The 18294-nt window shown below is 30.9% G+C and overlaps 2 protein-coding genes across 2 annotated transcripts; both read left to right on the forward strand.

Annotated features, from left to right (window-relative positions):
- Positions 1-1394: 1394 nt before the first annotated feature.
- Positions 1395-5193, forward strand: LOC124929930 (transcription factor MYB1-like). Its single transcript, XM_047470309.1, has 3 exons — positions 1395-1582; positions 2704-2968; positions 4888-5193. Exons 1-3 carry the CDS (start codon positions 1395-1397, stop codon positions 5191-5193), a joined length of 759 nt encoding a protein of 252 aa, XP_047326265.1.
- Positions 5194-15462: 10269 nt separating this feature from the next.
- On the forward strand, positions 15463-17266 carry LOC124929931 (transcription factor MYB92-like). Its single transcript, XM_047470310.1, has 4 exons — positions 15463-15753; positions 15828-15920; positions 16185-17043; positions 17130-17266. Exons 1-4 carry the CDS (start codon positions 15463-15465, stop codon positions 17264-17266), a joined length of 1380 nt encoding a protein of 459 aa, XP_047326266.1.
- The last annotated feature ends 1028 nt before the right edge of the window (positions 17267-18294 follow it).

Below are 18294 nucleotides of genomic sequence, written 5' to 3' on the forward strand. Positions count from 1 at the left end.
CAAGAATATGTTTAAAAGGTAGGAAATTTTTTTGTGATTTTTGGAATTAAAAAACTTAAAGTTAAAAAAAAAATTTGAACATATCCTACAAATTAGGTGAAATTTTATTTTAGTCAAAAATAATAATTTTGACAATTTAATATTTTTTGGAATTTTTCTAAATTAAATTAATTTAGAGGTAAATTAATTAGAGAAGTTGATTGGTTGAATGAACAAATAAAATTGACATTAGGGATTTTAAATTAAAATGAAATTTAAAATTCGGGTTTGAAATCGGGCGAAGCAATTGTCTGGGTCGAAATGGAGTAGTCAGAAGGCTTGAGATTTAACCCACCTCTAATATTCTAAGCTTGGACTCCGGTAAAATCGTAAAAAAAAATTGTGCAGGAATTTTAAGGATGACCAAATTTGAAAACTTTGTGAGAGTGGATCAATTTTACGTGATTGAAAATTAAGTTTTTAAAAGCGAAACTTTATAAACGACTCCATAACTTACTAGTATAGAATCTATGAGATATTATGATATTTAATGGGAAGTCGACATAAGTCTATTTAGAGTTTTTTCAATTTTTAACAAATTCAAAACTAAATAGTCGTCGCCAAACTTTTATAAAATTAAAAAACAAATAATGCGCATGTATGCACGCCATATTTAGAGATTCATTCGAGTTTGGCTAACTAAGTCTCAAAATGCCTTTGGGTCTCTACTAATTCAGTTATTGTCTTTTAAAATATAATTTACTTTTTACTTTTTATATTTTTAATTTTTCATGTATACATTAAATCTAAGCGTGATATTATCCACTTTGATGTGAATCTTTTGTATTTGTACAGCAAAATGAAATAAAGTAAAAGTAAAAAATGAAAGAATATAAAGTAGGAAAATAAATCCTCATATAATATTATCACAAGTGTTAAGGAGACTAAAAGTTAATAAATCTCATATTTAAAGTTATTCTAAGTCTACTATGTTTTTAAGGATTTTGGTGAGTTTTATATTTAAGGATAAATATTTTAGAGTTCAAACAAATTTATGAAGAGATTTTTATCTTCTCAATTTTTTAAGTTTTTGATTTTTTATGTTTTAATTTTTGTATTTTTGATTTTAAAGGTTTTATATTTTTGTAGTTTGATTTTTAATTTTAGAGTTATTGATGCTGTGTTTTAGGTTTTAATCTAACCTAAAATTAAAACCTAAAATCAAGAAAATCATAAATTTACATCATGCAAAAACCAAAACGAAACTTAAGACTAAACAAAATAAACGAATATAAAAGCCAAAAATAGAAAAAATGGGTCTCAAGCGTCGGGAAAATTAGCTAGAAGCAAGGGAGAACGGTCGGATGGTGAGCAGCAGCTGGAAAACTCGGTCGGAAGCGTCGACAAACCTAGCCATGAGGAGCATCTCTCGGTCGGATAAGAACGGAAGCAGGCGTGCGAAAAGAGCATCGCTGAAGTATCGGGAACCCTTGAGTAAGCGTCAGGAAGTGTTGATGCTTCCTCCTCTTGCGCAGCAGCCGCTTTCGTGGGAATCATCGGTTGTCGGAAATCTTAGCCAGCAGCAGCCAACTCCAAGCATCTGGTTAGTTTTCTCGGTCGGCCGCGTGCAACGCAACGGGAGAGGAAGAAGCGTCGGCTCTCGGCGACAATAGACTTGAAGAAGCGCCGGGTAAAACTTGAACATGCGTCGCTACAACAAAAATTCGACTATTCTTCCTATTTTTAACTAAATGGTAACCAAAAATGACTCATAACTCAATTTGTTCTGAGTTAAAATGATAGTACTATAATATATTCACATAATATACAAGAAAATACAAGAATCAAAGCGATTAAAATCAAGAATGCACCAAAAACTCAAAATGAAGATTTTCGGTCAAATGTGATTTGTTTACTTCTAAATTCAATTATTTTAAGTTCGTTTTGTTTATCTTTAAACTTAAATCTTTTTAGACTCAAAAGCTCAAAATAAATTTTAAACACAATGAGCCCAAAAAGATTCAAGATTAAATCCAACTGACCGATCATGATTTAAATGAATTTTGGGTTAGATGTTGTTAGTTTAGATTTAATTTTTGTTATTTTGATTTCATTTACATGTTTTTACAATCAAGAACTTATTATTATATATAGACTTATAGTTTGAAGAGAGAAGAAACTATGTTGTTACCTCTTCAGCTATACCTGACCATTTACAATCGTCTCTATTTCTTCGGGGGGGCTTTTATCGGACGATTCTTCAAACCAGGTCTTAGATGGTTGATCCACCGTAACCTACATGATTTACCGCACCTATTGAGTCCAGATTCGTTCTCAACGGTGTTCCAGCTCGCGTCCTCCCCATGCTTACGAATGTAAGCAATTAAAACTTCATCTTCTTCTTGAGACCACGTACCTTTTTACAATCCAAATTCTTCTTGTTCAGGTGAGTTAGATTTCACAGTTGTTGATATTTAAATCACTTTTCATATTAATTCAAAAACTTATTACATTGATACGCACAGAATTAAGAAAAGAGAAAACAGGGATAGAATATACAGGATCTTGATTCTTGATTGATTCAATTTACAAGCGATTCTTCTTGTTTTCATATTCATCCAAATCAAGATCCGGTATATGTAATAAGTTTTTGAATTATGCATGATTCATCTAATATGAAAAGGGGTTTATAAATATGTAAATCTAATTCACATGAACAAGAAGTTCTCGATTGAAAAAGGGAACGTGGACAGATGAAGAAGATAGAACTCTAGTTGATTACATTTGTAAGCATGGGGAAGTGAACTGGAACACCGTTGAGAAAGAATCTGGATTCAATCTCTGCATGAAATCATCGTGTAAGTTATGCTGGATAAATCATTTAAGACCTGATTTGAAGAAAGGTCCGATAACAGCCGCCGATGAAATAGAGACGATTGTTCTTTTTAATGCCAGTATTGCAAATAAATGGTCACGCATAGCTGAAGAGGTAACATAATTCTTCTTAACTTTCCTGCATTATCTTCTTCTTATTATTATTATCCTAGGCATCCTGCTGCTGCTTCATCTTCTTTTCAGTTAGCTTGAAAATATTGATCATGGTTTTACTTCCTCTTCTAATGATCCTTTTGAGATGGGTCCTATTGTTGCCAATACTTTGTCTTCATTACAGCAACCACTTGATCAAAATTTGCCATCATCATTTTCTCAGAATTATTTTCCAGAGCTCCCTTCAATCCAATCTCAAGATCCTTTTCATTTCCCACCAATTCAGAATCAAGCAACCCAAAATTTACAATCAAATTGTATGCCTAATCAAATTGTATGCCTACATCAAATCTCCAAGTTCTCAAGAGGATTGGGATGCATTATTGGGAAACAACTATTTTGGAGATACATCAACAATGTCGATTTGGGGTCAGTGATTTATTTATTTATTATGGTGTTAAATTTGATATTTGTTACTTCATTGTGTAGAAAAAAATTTAGACGGAGAATTACTCGACTCCTTTGTCTTTGGTCATAACTCGGTGCTAGACGGAGGGAAATATGTTTACGACTCTTCCAAATGAAGACGAGATGAGTTGTCCGATTTTGTGCCCAAAATATCTTATGTATGCGTGAAAATATTTGAAAGAATTATGACAATAAAGGCTATACCAAATTTTGATTTTAAATTTTATTTTTTTTGTTAATAGTAATTTCTTAGAGTCATTTGAAAACACTTTCTTATTAACCGTTCATAGGCCAACTCCAACCATTGTTGTCATGGTTTATACAATTTTAAGAGGATATGTGTTCTCGATGAATACAAAATGTTAAAAATAATAATAATTTGTTCATAATTGTTTAACTAATCTTAAAAAAGTTATATATTTAATTTGTTGATTAACATGTTATTTTAATAAACCGTTATTTATATATAATTCAATAAAAATAAATATATATTTGAGTCGGATTGTGAGTTAACTCACTTATAAATTTGAAACGGTTAAATATTAAAATATTATATATAAGTCTTAAACTTGTAATCTAACCATATAAATACAACACTTATTGAATAATAAAAAAAAATATTTTAAATTCAAGATAAATTTTGATAAACGTACGACATTACTAACCATATAAATTTAACATTTAAACCATCTAAGTTAATAAAATTTAACATAAAATTTAATAAACAAATAATATTAGGTTTATATAATTTTAAACTTTTTATAAATCATTATAAAAGGGTGTGAAATGAATTTCAGGCTTGTTAGTTTATTGACCAAATTCTATCCACATAGAAAATAAAACGACATATGATCGTAGGAAAAATGATCACACAAGTACTCAAGTACTCACACAACTATTGTCACGGACGGATGTAGTCTAGGGCCAAGCTCATCCTATTATATATATACTCAATTTTTGTTGACATAAATTAAATAGCCGTCAATAGCAAGCACACATAATTCCATGAGAGAGAAAATGAGGTGAAGAAGATAAGCTAGACAACCTATAAATTATTATTTTCTTTTGAGAAATGATAAACTCAACGAAACTTTAGCGAAAATAAGGCCATGAATCATACGTGGCCTGTCACGTGGGTATGAGAGAGAAAAATAAAAAAAATATTTTTTTTTTCACCAATTCGGCTTCATTTATTTCCGGCTTCATTTATTTCTCTCTCCCTCTAAACTTCTTCGGCGTCATTTATTTTTTCCTCGAAACTTCTCCGGCGTCATTTATTTCTCTCCCTAAAACCTCTCCAACGAAACCCCATGGTATCGTTTTTACCGATCTAGTTATTTAGTTTTTAGTTTTTACAGATCTAGTTACTTAGGATTTAGGGATTTATTTCAGTTCGTTATTCTGCTGCATTAGTGCTTCGTTTTTGTGATGATGAACTGTTTGAACTTTCAGGAAACCAACACTACTCAAGCACCAAATTTGAACAACACAGTAGATGAAGCACATAATCTGAACAAATTCACCCCTGTTGTTGAACCCAAAAGGTACCCAATTATTGGTATAAAAAAATGTAGATTTCGAGACCCTAAAGGGTTGTTTCGGGACCCCGAAAGGGTAGTTTCGGGACCTGAAAGTATGGTTTCTGGACCAAAAATGATAGTTTGGGACCCAATAGGGTCGTTTCGTGACCCGAAATGGTGGTTTCATGACCCGAATGTATGGTTTCTGGATCAAGAAATGCAGGTTTCAGGACCCTAAAGGGTTGTTTCGGGACCTAAAAGGGTGGTTTTGGGATCCCAGATGGTGGTTTCAGGACCCGAAAGGGTGGTTTCAGGACCCGAAAAGGTAGTTTTGAGAGTGGTTTCAGGACCCGAAAGGGTGTTTTCGGGATGTATTTCTTACCGTTACACTTATATTTTGCAGTCACATTTCTAGTGTTGGAATGACATTTTCCTCTGAAGAACAACTTTTTGAATTATACACATCATTTGCCCACTTAACTGGATTCGACATTACCAAGTTAGGGAGCAAAAATGTAGGTGGTAAGAGGAAATACTTCAGCATTGGTTGTGCCAAAAGTTTTATGAAAGAATCGAAAGCCAAAAATAAATTTCATTAGCCTAGACCAATAATGAAGACAGATTGTAAAACAAAGATTAATGTTGTTGTTTGAAATGAAGGGGAATATGTGATAAAAGTATTTGTCTTGAGCACAACCATACATTAAGCCCTAAGAGGATATGTCATGTTAGATCCTACAAAGTAATAGACGAAAATGTAAAGAGAAGATTGAATACAAACGATGAAGCTGGAATAACTGTGGCCAAAACATTTCAATCCCTTGTAGTGGAAGATGGAGGGTATGAAAACATGTCTTTCAATGAGAGAACATGTAGAAATTATGTTACAGAAGCACGAAGGTTGAGGTTAGAGAGTGGGGATGTTGAAGCACTCACTAATTATTTCTTAAGAATGCAAATCAGGAACTCAAACTTTTTATACCTTATTGATTTTGACGAGGAATCCCGAACTAAAAATGTGTTTTGGGCAGATGGTAGGTGCAGAGCTGCCTTTGAAAATTTTCACGATGTTATCTCTTTCGATACAACCTATTTGACAAATCGTTATGACATGTCATTCGCTCCGTTTGTTGGGGTTAATCATCATGGTCAATCCATTTTACTTGGATGTGGCTTATTGTCAAGTGAAGATTCAAATTCTTTCACTTGGTTGCTTAGAACTTGGTTGGAATGTATGGATGATAGACCTCCAAATGCCATAATAACAGACCAATGTCGATCCATGGCAATTGCAATTGAGAAGGTATTTTCTAAAACTCATCATCGATTTTGTTTGTGGCATATAATGAAGAAACTTCCTATAAAACTTGGAAGCAATACTGAATATCATCTAATAAAAAAGATGCTAAAAAACATAGTATACAACTCCATAAATATTCAAAAATGCGAAGAGGATTGGAATAGACTAATAGAAGATTATCAGCTGGAAGATAATGTTTGGTTGAAATCTTTGTTTTTGGAAAGATGTAAATGGATACTTGTTTATGTGAAAGGACAATTTTGGGTCGGGATGTCAACATCTCAAAGGAGTAAAAGTATGAACGATTTCTTTGATGACTACGTGCACTCTTAAACATCCCTCAAACAATTCGTCGAGCAATATGATAGGGCTCAGTTGAGAAATATCGAGAGAAAAAAGAAATTGGATTTTCAATCGTTTAATTCTTTGATACCAACTATTAGTGGATTTTCCGTTGAAAGGCAATATCAAACCTTCTACACTCCAGATATATTTAGATTAGTTCAAGAATAAGTTAGAGGGTTGATGTTGTGCGACATCTCAGTCATTAAAGAGGAAGGGTCAGCTTGTATATTTAGAGTTGAGAAAATCATTTTGGGGGCTAATGGAGAACATGTAAGAGATGTTTCTTACAAAGAGCATTATACCGAAATGGATTGCAATGTGAAATGTCAATGTCGATTGTTTGAGTTTAGAGGTATTTTGTGTAGGCATATAATGGCTGTGTTGAAAAAAATGAGGGTGAATGAGGTACCAATGTATTATATAATGGACCAGTGGCGTAAAGATATTAAGCGTGGGTATCAAAATATCACCAACATTTATGATTCATATATGTCTCTGGAAGAAAAAAAAACATCACAATAGTCTAACTCGATTGATGCAAGAGGTTTAACAAGTTGGAGTAAAATCTGAAGTCAATTGTTCTTTTTGGATATGAACGGAATAAAAGGTTTGATGGAACAGTTTATGTCACTTAATCATGGAAGCACAGAAGCATCTGAAGACAAAACACAGAAGCATCTCCATCTCCATTTTCATCTCCCTCTACATCCATTTTGATACACTCTCCTAACAAAGTTAGAAGTTGAGGACGACCACCAACAAAGAGGAAAAAATCTTTAATTGAGAAAATCCCCAAGACGTCGAGATCAAAAAAGAAGGGAAATACGGCCACAACATTTATAGTTTTGGATTCAACACAACAACAACAACAACAATGGAATGATCCACTTTCGACTCAATTATCCTTCACATCACTTTTGTCCTCTCAAATATATGTCGAAGATAATGCGTGTGGGGATAACATTCAACGAAGATAATAACTTGGAATATTTTTACATTTTGTCATATTTTTTAACGAAGATAGTACTTATATGATCATTTTGTCACTTGGAATATTTTTACGTTTTGTCATATTTTTAACGAAGATAGTACTTATATGATCATGTTGTCACTTTGAAAATTTTTACGTTTTTGTCATATTTATGTTAGTGGCTTCGCATCCCGAAAATTTGGTTTCGGAAAAAAAATGTTGATTTATCGTACTGAAACGATCGTTTTAGGACCCAAAAGTGTAGTTTCAGGACCCGAAAGGTTGGTTTTGAGACCCGAAATCAAGGTTTCGGGACAAGAAATGTTAGTTTTTGTCCTAAAATCAGGGTTTCGGAACAAGAAATGTTGGTTTCTTATCTCGAAATCATAGTTTCAGGATCCGAAAGGTTGGTTTCTTGTCCCGAAACCTTGATTTTGGAACCCGAAAGAGTGGTTTCGGGACAAAAATGTTGGTTTGTAATTGAATATTATGAATATAATTATAATTGAATATAATTAAAGACTAAAAAAATACTACAATGTACTACTTATTTAAATGTCTTCTTTTAAAATGTCTAAAAATTTCTGAAAGATATTGTTCAAATTTGTGTTTAAATTTGAACGAACGATGAATGCACAGAATTTGACTCATAAAGCTTCAAGCATTCCCTTTGCCTACAAAAAATAATAATTAAGTAGTTATTAAAGATTTGTAAAACAATTAAAATGTGAAATATGTAACTTACATTTATTTTGGTTATACCACAATCCCACTTTGCATCGCCCAAATAAGTTTGAATATGTGTCATACAGTATATTGTACAATCTGTTGTATTTGAACTGTCTTGTTAAGCTAATTTCAAAACTTTGAACGGAAATTTAACAATTTTGGTTGCGATGTTCAGGTCGATGGTTTAGAAGAACTTCACCAAGTTTTCTACCTGTTTTACTAAAGAAGTTAATAAACACTTTAACATACAAACACGTTCATACAAACACTTCAACATTAATAGTGTCCGAGTTGTGACATATTTATCTTCCCATGGTATTTTTGGGGGCCGTGGGAGGTTGTTAATGATTTCAATTACTCTCTTTTGCATATTGATGCAAACAAAATAATAACGACTTTCGTATAAAATTGGTAAAAATATCTGCAAAAATATGACCAAGATTCAGATGATATATATGAGCAAGAATCAGATGATATAAAAATATTCGACTTACAAGATTAGAATTTTTCATGTCTTCGGGTGTTATTAGGAATTGTCTCATTTCTTCAATTATTTGATCAAAACAAGCTTCCGAATCTCTCCAAAAGTCCTGCAAATGAAATCAACATAACAATAAGACCATTGGTTTAAACAACAATGAAAGATATAGTGACTTACAAAAACGATTGTCGAAAAGACAATTTTCCCCTCGAAACATTTTTTACTATTATTACACGTAATGTGTGCCCATGCATCAATAATACCACTTTCAACATGACATTCATTTTTCATTGATTGAAATTGCCCTATGTTGATCTTGGTATGCTCGATTACATACAACAATTACTTCCTGAAACCACATAATAAAGAAAACCAAATTAAAACTACCATTTAGGGACAATGAACACCCATTTCAGGTCCCAAAATCACCCTTTTAGGTTCCGAAACCAGCCTTTTAGGTCCCGAAACCACTTTTTCGGATCCCAAAACCAGCCTTTTAGGTCTCGAAACCAGCCTTTCAAGTCTCGAAACCACCATTTCAGGACCTTAAACGATAGTTTCGGGATCTGAAAGGGTGGTTTCGGGACCCGAAAACACCATTAAACTAAGAAATATAAACATTGTTAATTACCTCGTATTCTTATCATCTTCATTGGCAAAAATGAACCACATAATGATTTCATCTCGGTAATCTATTTTGGCAGACTCAAAGTAAGGTTGATTTCTTTCCCTGTTCTTCATCATATATGGAGATTGAAGGCGTGCCAGAATTTTCGCATTCCGCATGGGATTTTTTCTGACTTTGTTTTTAACCACCAATTTTGTTCTTTTTTTACTAACCACCACTTCAATTACTCCCTCTTTTAGTACCCCACTTCGGGTATTCCCTCTTTTGGTACCTCCACTTCGGGTACTCCCTCTTTTGGTACCCACACTTTGGGTACTCCCTTTTTGGTACCCCCTCTTCGTGTACATCCTCTTTGTGTACATTCTTTTTGTGTACCCCATCTTCGTGTAAACCCTCTTCATTTTATGCAGTGGGTGTTCGATCCTTGAAATATTTGTGCATGACATCCCTAAAACATTTATTATTGTCCATGAATTTGTATAAGATGTGCATGGAGTTGTCATAAAATGGCGTTGTATCCCAGCCAGAATATAGATTTTCCAAATTTCTGATGGCTTTGTCAATCATCAGAGTGACTTTAGAAATGAAACCAAACACTCTGTAAAATTCGCACACTGAAGTGCTGCTGTGTTCAGAGGTGTTATCTTCAGAGGTGGTGAATTCATATGTGGATAATTCATAGGCGGTGAATTCATAGGTGTTGCCTTCTTAGGTGTTGCCTCCTTAGGTGCTGCCATTTGAGGCTCAGGCACCCCCTCATATGCATCATCGTTCGCCCCTATCCTGATATGTCTCTTCGTACTCCCCCTCATCCACATTTGTCTCCTCGTTCTAAAGAGGTGGTAGTGGAATGCGTCTAACATTGCTTCCACGTTTGAATCCTCCATTTGCCCATTCCATATCCAGCATAAACTTTAACTTCGTGTCATTCCAACATGACAGTATAGGAAATCGACGCTCATCAACTCCTCCCAGTTCAGGATTGCTCACCCTATACACGTAGCACAGCTGAAAACATACATATGTTAAAACCATTTATTTTTGCAACTAGGGAAATAAATTAGTGATAACTTACAATAAGGAACGTCTGTGGTCCTTGGAAATGTCGTTTTTCATTCGCCTTCTATTTTTTACATGATTTAACTAATCCTTCAAGTACAAATTTGCATCAATTGAACTTTTTGATATTATCAATATCTGAAATAGATTTCAGAATTCTAAATCTGCAAGTGAAAAAAAACAGATTTGAAGATTATTTAACAATGCATATACCATACATATATGTTGTTAGTTGCAAGTGAAAAAAACATAAATGAGATATACCTGGTTAGTTGACCTAGGTGATCACACCAGAGAAAGCAGCTGACAACAAATAATATGAAGACTACCTTGAAATTGTTCTCCATGATTTCATTGGCATATAAGTCACTATAGGGGCGCCATTAACAGGGTTACCCTATCAAGTCCTAAATGTCTTCAACTAGTCATCGGTCTTTTTATGCTCGTATTCTACAATGTCCAGCTCCCCTCTAGGGAGACCCAATATGATTTGAACATCCTCTTCTTCGATCTTCACTTTCTCGCCACTTTTTAAGGTGAATGCACATTTAGTACAGTCAAACTGTCTAACTAGATAACGAGAAATCTCCTAGGTACATTTTGAAAGCGATAATGATAAGAGAGAGCTAAAGCCTATTGACTTCACAGCCTGTTTTTATTCATTAGATAGTAGTCGAAGAAGATTGAAAAGGCCAAAAGACGAGGTTCTAATTAAAAACAAGTTGTGGGGGGCTACTTTGGTTTCTTGGGCATTCTTTTTACGTTTATTTGTTCTACAAAAACAAAAGATAAGCATTTAAAAACCATGAATCAGATAGATAATCAAATAAATGAACCAATCCGGGTCCTGAAACTACGGTTTCGAGTCAAGAAACCATCATATTAAGTCCCGAAAGGCTGGTTTCGAGACCCGAAACCACATTTTTAGGTCCCGAAACTAGCTTTTTAAGACACAATATGCAGTCAACTTCAGGGACACTTTATGGATATAAAAAACAATATAAACCTAAACTATACTTTCAGGTCTCGAAACCACACTTTCAGGACAAGAAACCACCATTTTGGGACCTTTCGGGTCCCGAAACCACACTTTCAGGATAAGAAACCACCATTTCGGGACACAATATGCAACTAATTAACTTTTCGGGACATAATATATCAAAAACATTTCCACGCTATATACTTTTCTATCGTGAAACCCTAATCGCTAAACCCTAACCGATATCAAAATCATCTACGTTTCTAAAAGATAAGAATTCTTATTTACCTTAAAGTCCTTGGAGTCTTGTCGGGCGATGTACCTGGGCTAACACCAGCCTGAAAAGAAGAGTAGTATGAACCTGGACCTATCCTAAACATAAATGAAGGAACTGAAGATACACAAAGGAGAGCTTCAAAACTTACCATTTTCGATCGGAAGAAGATGAAGAAAAGAGAAGAAATCGAGATGCCGGAGCGGAGAGCCAAATCGCCAGAGAAGAAAGAGAACGATAGCTGGAAATGAGAAATGAAAAGAAGAAAGAGGGGGAATTGGGAACTGAAACGTTTTCTAATATTTTTTTATTTTTTTTTCTCTCTTCTACCCACATGGCAGGCGACGTAGGATTCGTGACCTTGCTTTCGTTGAAGTTTCGTTGGGTTTATCATTTCTCTTTTCTTTTTTACTTTTGTTCTTTTTTTTTATTTATATTCTTTTTTTTCTAAATATATATATCAACTTATTAAATTTAATATTTATATTTAAATTATTGAAGAAAATATAAAGTTATTATTTGAGATGTTTTTGTTTTTGTTTTTATTTTTTATTAGATTGAGATTAGATTTAAAGAAAATTTTATAAACAATTTATTTTTTCATATAGATGATGTTTTAGGTGGTGAATGATAAATATTTTTATTTTATAGAAATTATCTATATTTGAGAAAAAGAATTATTTTTTATCTCATAATTTTCAATGGTTATTAGTTATAAATATATAACTTATTTATAAATTTAAAAGTGTTATAAGTTTTTAATTTATTTTTATGTTATAGCACATGAGTTAGTCATTCTACACTTCTTTATGTAAGGTATATCTTTAAATATTATAAAAATTAAAATTTTATGTGAATGTGAAATTTTTTTAGTAAAGGTTATATTAATTACTTACTTGTTAATGTGATAATTTTAAATTCAATTATCTTAAATTCAAATTATTTTTTTTAAATTTATTAAAAACTTTTTTTATTTTATTTTTCAAGTCTACCCTAAATATAATTCCGTGTAATCATATTCCTCCTCCAATTTTCTATTTGGTTGAACAAAAATAGAAATGATTGTTGATTTTTTGATCGTGAGAAAGAAGATAAATGTAGACCTTGAATATGTGTTGGGCATGGCATGGGCTTTCCATCTTATATCATTGTGTGCCTTGTTTGTTGGTCTATTGTTGGGCCTTTGACCAATTGACTAACTCCGTGTTTTTGGGCTTTTATTTATTTGGGTCAAACCGTTTTGGCCTTTTAATCTTTTTCATTTTTTTTCTATTTTTATATAAAAATACACGGAAATTAATTAATAGACATAGATTTATTTTAGTCTATTCGATGTATTTTTGGGTTTTATTTTAATTATTTTAGAAATAATAAATAAAATATTTTTTAAAATAATTATTATTATTTTAAATTTTTAATTATTTTGGATGGTATGAATAAAATATTTATCCAAAATAATTATTTTAAACTTAAATTTCTAATTATTTTGAATTATATTAACACAATATTTATTTAAAATAATTATTATTGTCTTAAATTTTAAATTATTTTAGATTTCATGAACACAATATTTATTCAAAATAATTATTATCTTAAATTTCTAATTATTTTGGATTTTATGAATAAAATATTTATTCAAAATAATAACTTATTTTATCATTATTTGAATTTTTAATTATTTTGAACTTTATACATATTAAATTTGTTCAAAATATTTATTTGTGGACCATATTTTAATTATTTTATTTTTTTTAGTCCGAATTTTAATTATTCTAGAATTTAACGAATATCATGATATTCCCGAAATAATTATTTATTTTATTTTTATCCCTTAAGAAGAGTCTATAATTTTTGTATATATAATTTAAAGACTCATAATGTATTTGAAAATCTTATAAATTGTGAGTTAAAATTAGGTGTCTATATACTTACAATTAAAAATTAAAAAATAACTCTTACAACAAAAACACACAAAAATATTTTTTTTAGGGTCAGCTTTGATTTCTTTTCTTCATTTCTTACGTTTAAAATATCTAAATAAATAATTAAATATTTATTTATTCCTTAAAAATAAATTTAAATTATTTAAAATATTGATATTTATTTTTAAAATATTTTTAGGTTATCTCTAAATCCATTTTTATTTACAAGTATGTTTGAATTCTATAAATTCTAGTCAAGAATAATTATTTTGATAATTAAAATTTTTCTTGGATAAATTAATTAGAGAAGTTGGTTGGCTGAAGTTGGTTGGCTGTATGAACAAATCAAACTGACTTTGAGATTTTAAATTAAAATAAAATTTATAATTTGGGTTTGAAATCGGGCAAAGCAATTGTATGGGGTCGAAGTGGAGAAGTCAAAGGGCTTGAGATGTAACAACTAACTTTGTAACGATGATAAATATCGTAACTTCTGATCAAAGAATGAAAAATAAGAGTGAATCTCATGAAAGAGTGATGAGAAATCAAATACAAAAAATAAAATATTCGAATTAGTCGGGTTGGGGTTAGGGCTGGAGCTACTACTATTCTAGTAAGTCAATTATTAGACGTGAAACCTCCTTTAATTATATTGAGGAAGACCTTAGACCAAAAACCAGAATAAAACATCTATTCTATAAAATAATAAAATAAACTTAAAATAATTAATATTATATATAATATATAAATATATAAAATTATAATTAATAAAATTATCGTTATAAAAATAAATATATATATTTTTTAATTAAAATATTGAATCAATTAAAAAAATATATATTAAAAATAATTATGTATAATAAATAATATAAAAACTAAATAAAATATATTTAATATATTATATAATAATAAGTTGTATATAATATTAATAAAGGATATAATGATAAATTAAAAATTAAATGATATAATAACAGTGTTATATATTTAAGAGTACTAGTTACAATTTTATAGCAAATATCTTATAAATTATATAAAGGTATAAATTTATATAAATAGTAAAATCTTAACAAACACCATATAAAAAAACATGGTATAGTTTATACTATACCAATAGTGTTATACTTACCTATAACAAAACATCAGGCCTTAAATGTAAATAGAAAAATAAGATTAAAATATTATAATTTTGAATAAAATAAAAGTGATATAAATTTTAAAACAATATATATAAATATAAAGTTAAACATTTTAATAAAGATAATAAAATTTTAGTTATATATTATAAATTAATAAAATTATAAATATTTGAGATAATATAGGAGATAAATAATTTTCAAATATAAAATTAAATATTTTTTTTTATAAATAATAAACCTTAGGGATAAAAAATTATAATTTTGAATAATTGAGATAAGATAGGAGATAAATAATTTTTAATTGAGATAAGATAGGAGATTAATATTAGTAGAAAATTTAAACAAAAATAATATAAGTGGTAATTCCCGCTTAAAATTCAAATAAAATAAATAGTGAATGTTTATGATTTCTTGTGTCTGTTTATGATTATTAATTGTTGGTTAAGAACTAGTTCACTCAATCATAATCATTGCCTCATTATCGTTGAAGAAGAAAAGAAAAAAAGAATCACTTGCAACAAATTGAATCAGTTAAACGGGTATGTATATATATTTTTTTGTTTCTGTTACTTAATAATTATGTATGTATGTATGAATAATAATTAATGTAATAAGTTTTTGAATTAATATGAAAAGGAATCTTAATAAATAAATATGTCGTCGTCGGGGAAATCAACATTAATAATGGTGAAATCTGAAGAAAAAGAAAAAGAAGTTGGATTGAAAAAAGGAACATGGACAGAAGAAGAAGACGAAGTTCTAGCTGATTACATCCGCAAGCATGGGGAGGAGTCCAGCTGGAACACGGTTGAGAACGAATGTGGACTCAACCGGTGCGCTAAATCATGCAGGTTAAGGTGGGTAAACCATTTAAGGCCCGAATTGAAGAAAGGTCCGTTAACCGCCAATGAAATAGAGACGATCGTTCGTCTTCATGCTAGGATCGGAAATAAATGGTCCCGCATAGCAGAAAAGGTAATATTATAATTAAGTTCTCTTGAATTCAAACTATAATAATAATAATAATAACAAATTATATAATTCCTCAGGTTCCTGGAAGAACAGATAACCAGATTAAGAACTTTTGGAACACTCGAATCAAAAGTTATGAGCATCATGGCCTACCACTTTATCCGCCTGAGGTAGTTCAAGAATTATTAAATGAAGAGAAGAACCAAATGAATATGGTACCTACTACTGTCAACTTCAACAACAATTATCCTTATCCTAGTAGTAGGATCAAATTCAACAACTATGACAACTTCAGCAGCAGCAGCAGCAGCCCTTCTTCACTTCTTCTTAACTTTCCTCCTGCATTATCTTCTTCTTATTATTATTATCCTAGGCCTCCTCCTCCTCATGTTGCTTCTTCTTCTTCAAATCATCAATCACTTCAATTAATTCAGCCTCCTCCTATTGATCCTAATGCTTTCTCTTCATTTCGACCATCGCCAAAGCTGATGATTGACGGTTTTGGAAACAATACTAGTACTAATCATCATCTTCCTTCCTATTCTTACCATGCTTTCCAGCAGGTAGCTCAGAATTCAGGCCTCCAATCATTCCAATTACCGCCGCCTAGTAGTACTGTTGCTGCTGCTCATAATATGTTCTCTTCATTTCAACATCTACCTAATCTCAATGATCATCATAACTCATTATACTTCCATTCATTCCAATTTGCGCCTCGTTCATCTTCTTATGCTGCTGCTGCTACTACTCGGGTGCCTCATAATTCATTTCAATTTGGGCCACATCATAATCTTCCTTCATCTTCTAATGCTGATGCTGCTGCTGCTGATGCTTTTCCAGTGGATCGTAATCATCCAGACCTCCTCCCTTCATTCCAGTATAAGCCTCCTAGTCCTATTGTTGACGACAATAGTTTCTCTTCATTACAGCAACCACTTGATCAGATTATTGAAAATATTGATCATGGTCTTACTTCCTCTTCTAATGATCCTTTTGAGATGGCTCCTATTGTTGACAATACTTTGTCTTCATTAAATCAACCACTTCATCAAAATTTGCCATCATCATCTTCTAAGAATTATTTTCCAGAGCTCCCTTCAATCCAACCTCAAGATCCTTTTCATTTGCCACAATTCGACAATCTTTCCCAATCACCCGCAACCCAAAATCTACAGTCAAATTGTATGCCTAGTCGAAAGAGAACCCACGATGATCAAATGTCAACTTCACAAGAGGAGCATGCATTATTGGGAAAGAACTATTCTGGAGATACATCAAATATGTCAATTAGGGGTGAGTGGTTTTTTCTTTAGTTTATTTTTATTTACCTATTTATTATGGTGTTAAATTTTATATTGATTTGTTACTTCTTTGTGTAGAAAAAATTCTAAACGAAGAATTACTCGACTCTTTTGCTTTTGGTCATAACTCGGTGCTTAATGAAGACGACAAGATGAGGTCTCCGTTTTTCTCTAAATATCTTATGAATCCGAGAAAACATTGGAGTGGATTGTGATAATTATGATATAGTTTTTAGATAATTGTAGTTTTTTTTGAGTTTTTAATTTGGAGGAATGTTCCATTCTCGTGGTAGAACTATACATAAACATATTCTAATTTGTTTTTTATTTTTTGAATGTTAAGCTTGAAGTTAAAGACTTTATTTGATACATGTGTATCTTACAATTAGCATGGAAGTTTTTTAATTGAAGCTATTGTATATTGATGTTTTTTTGGATTTAGTATTATTATTTTGATTTGGTTTAAGAGTTAAATTGTTTCAAATAATTTCAACTCAATAATTTTTTTTTCTATCATGTGAATCATTGATCCTTTAATCTATTAGTTCAAATATTTATTTTTTTTTATCATTATATACTCTTTATAAATGTCCACTTTTTATTTATTTATATTAAACAAAAGTATGAATATCAATCATAGTCTTAGTCAATTGAGTTGGTAAGTTTATCAATCAAACTAATAAAACATAAGCTACATTTACCTAACTATCCATGGCCAAACGAAGCATGAGCGAATCCAACCCGGTTCATATAGACTTCAACTTCCTCCGAAGCTCAACCTGCCGCGATGACAAAATTTCTCGAAAAATATGAGTTCATTCCAAAAACAGAAGTTTGACTACAATTAACCAAATTAGTTAAGCGACCTACCAAAATGACCGTAAAGACATAAGGATCAGTTTGAGATTGAAGAGAGGATTGCGATTTTTTTCCATAAAGTTATTTGGATGAATAAATTGAAATTTTAATTCCAAATTTATAATAATTGATATTGAATTACAATTAAATTCATATGTTTGGAAAACTATAGAATTATAATTTAATTCTAATTTTTATATTTAAAAAATAATATAATAAAAATAATGTTAATATATACTATTAGGAGGATACCAGACAAAAAAATGTAAGTAAAATTTTATAACGTTAGTGACTATACGATGTCATGTATTTATAAAATTATTTCTAAATAATATGAATTAATGAATAAAAAATTTTGTACTAATTAGAATTAGGTTAGACATTA

This window comes from Impatiens glandulifera, chromosome 3 (assembly GCF_907164915.1).
Source record: "Impatiens glandulifera chromosome 3, dImpGla2.1, whole genome shotgun sequence".
In the NCBI taxonomy this organism is placed as follows: domain Eukaryota; kingdom Viridiplantae; phylum Streptophyta; class Magnoliopsida; order Ericales; family Balsaminaceae; genus Impatiens; species Impatiens glandulifera.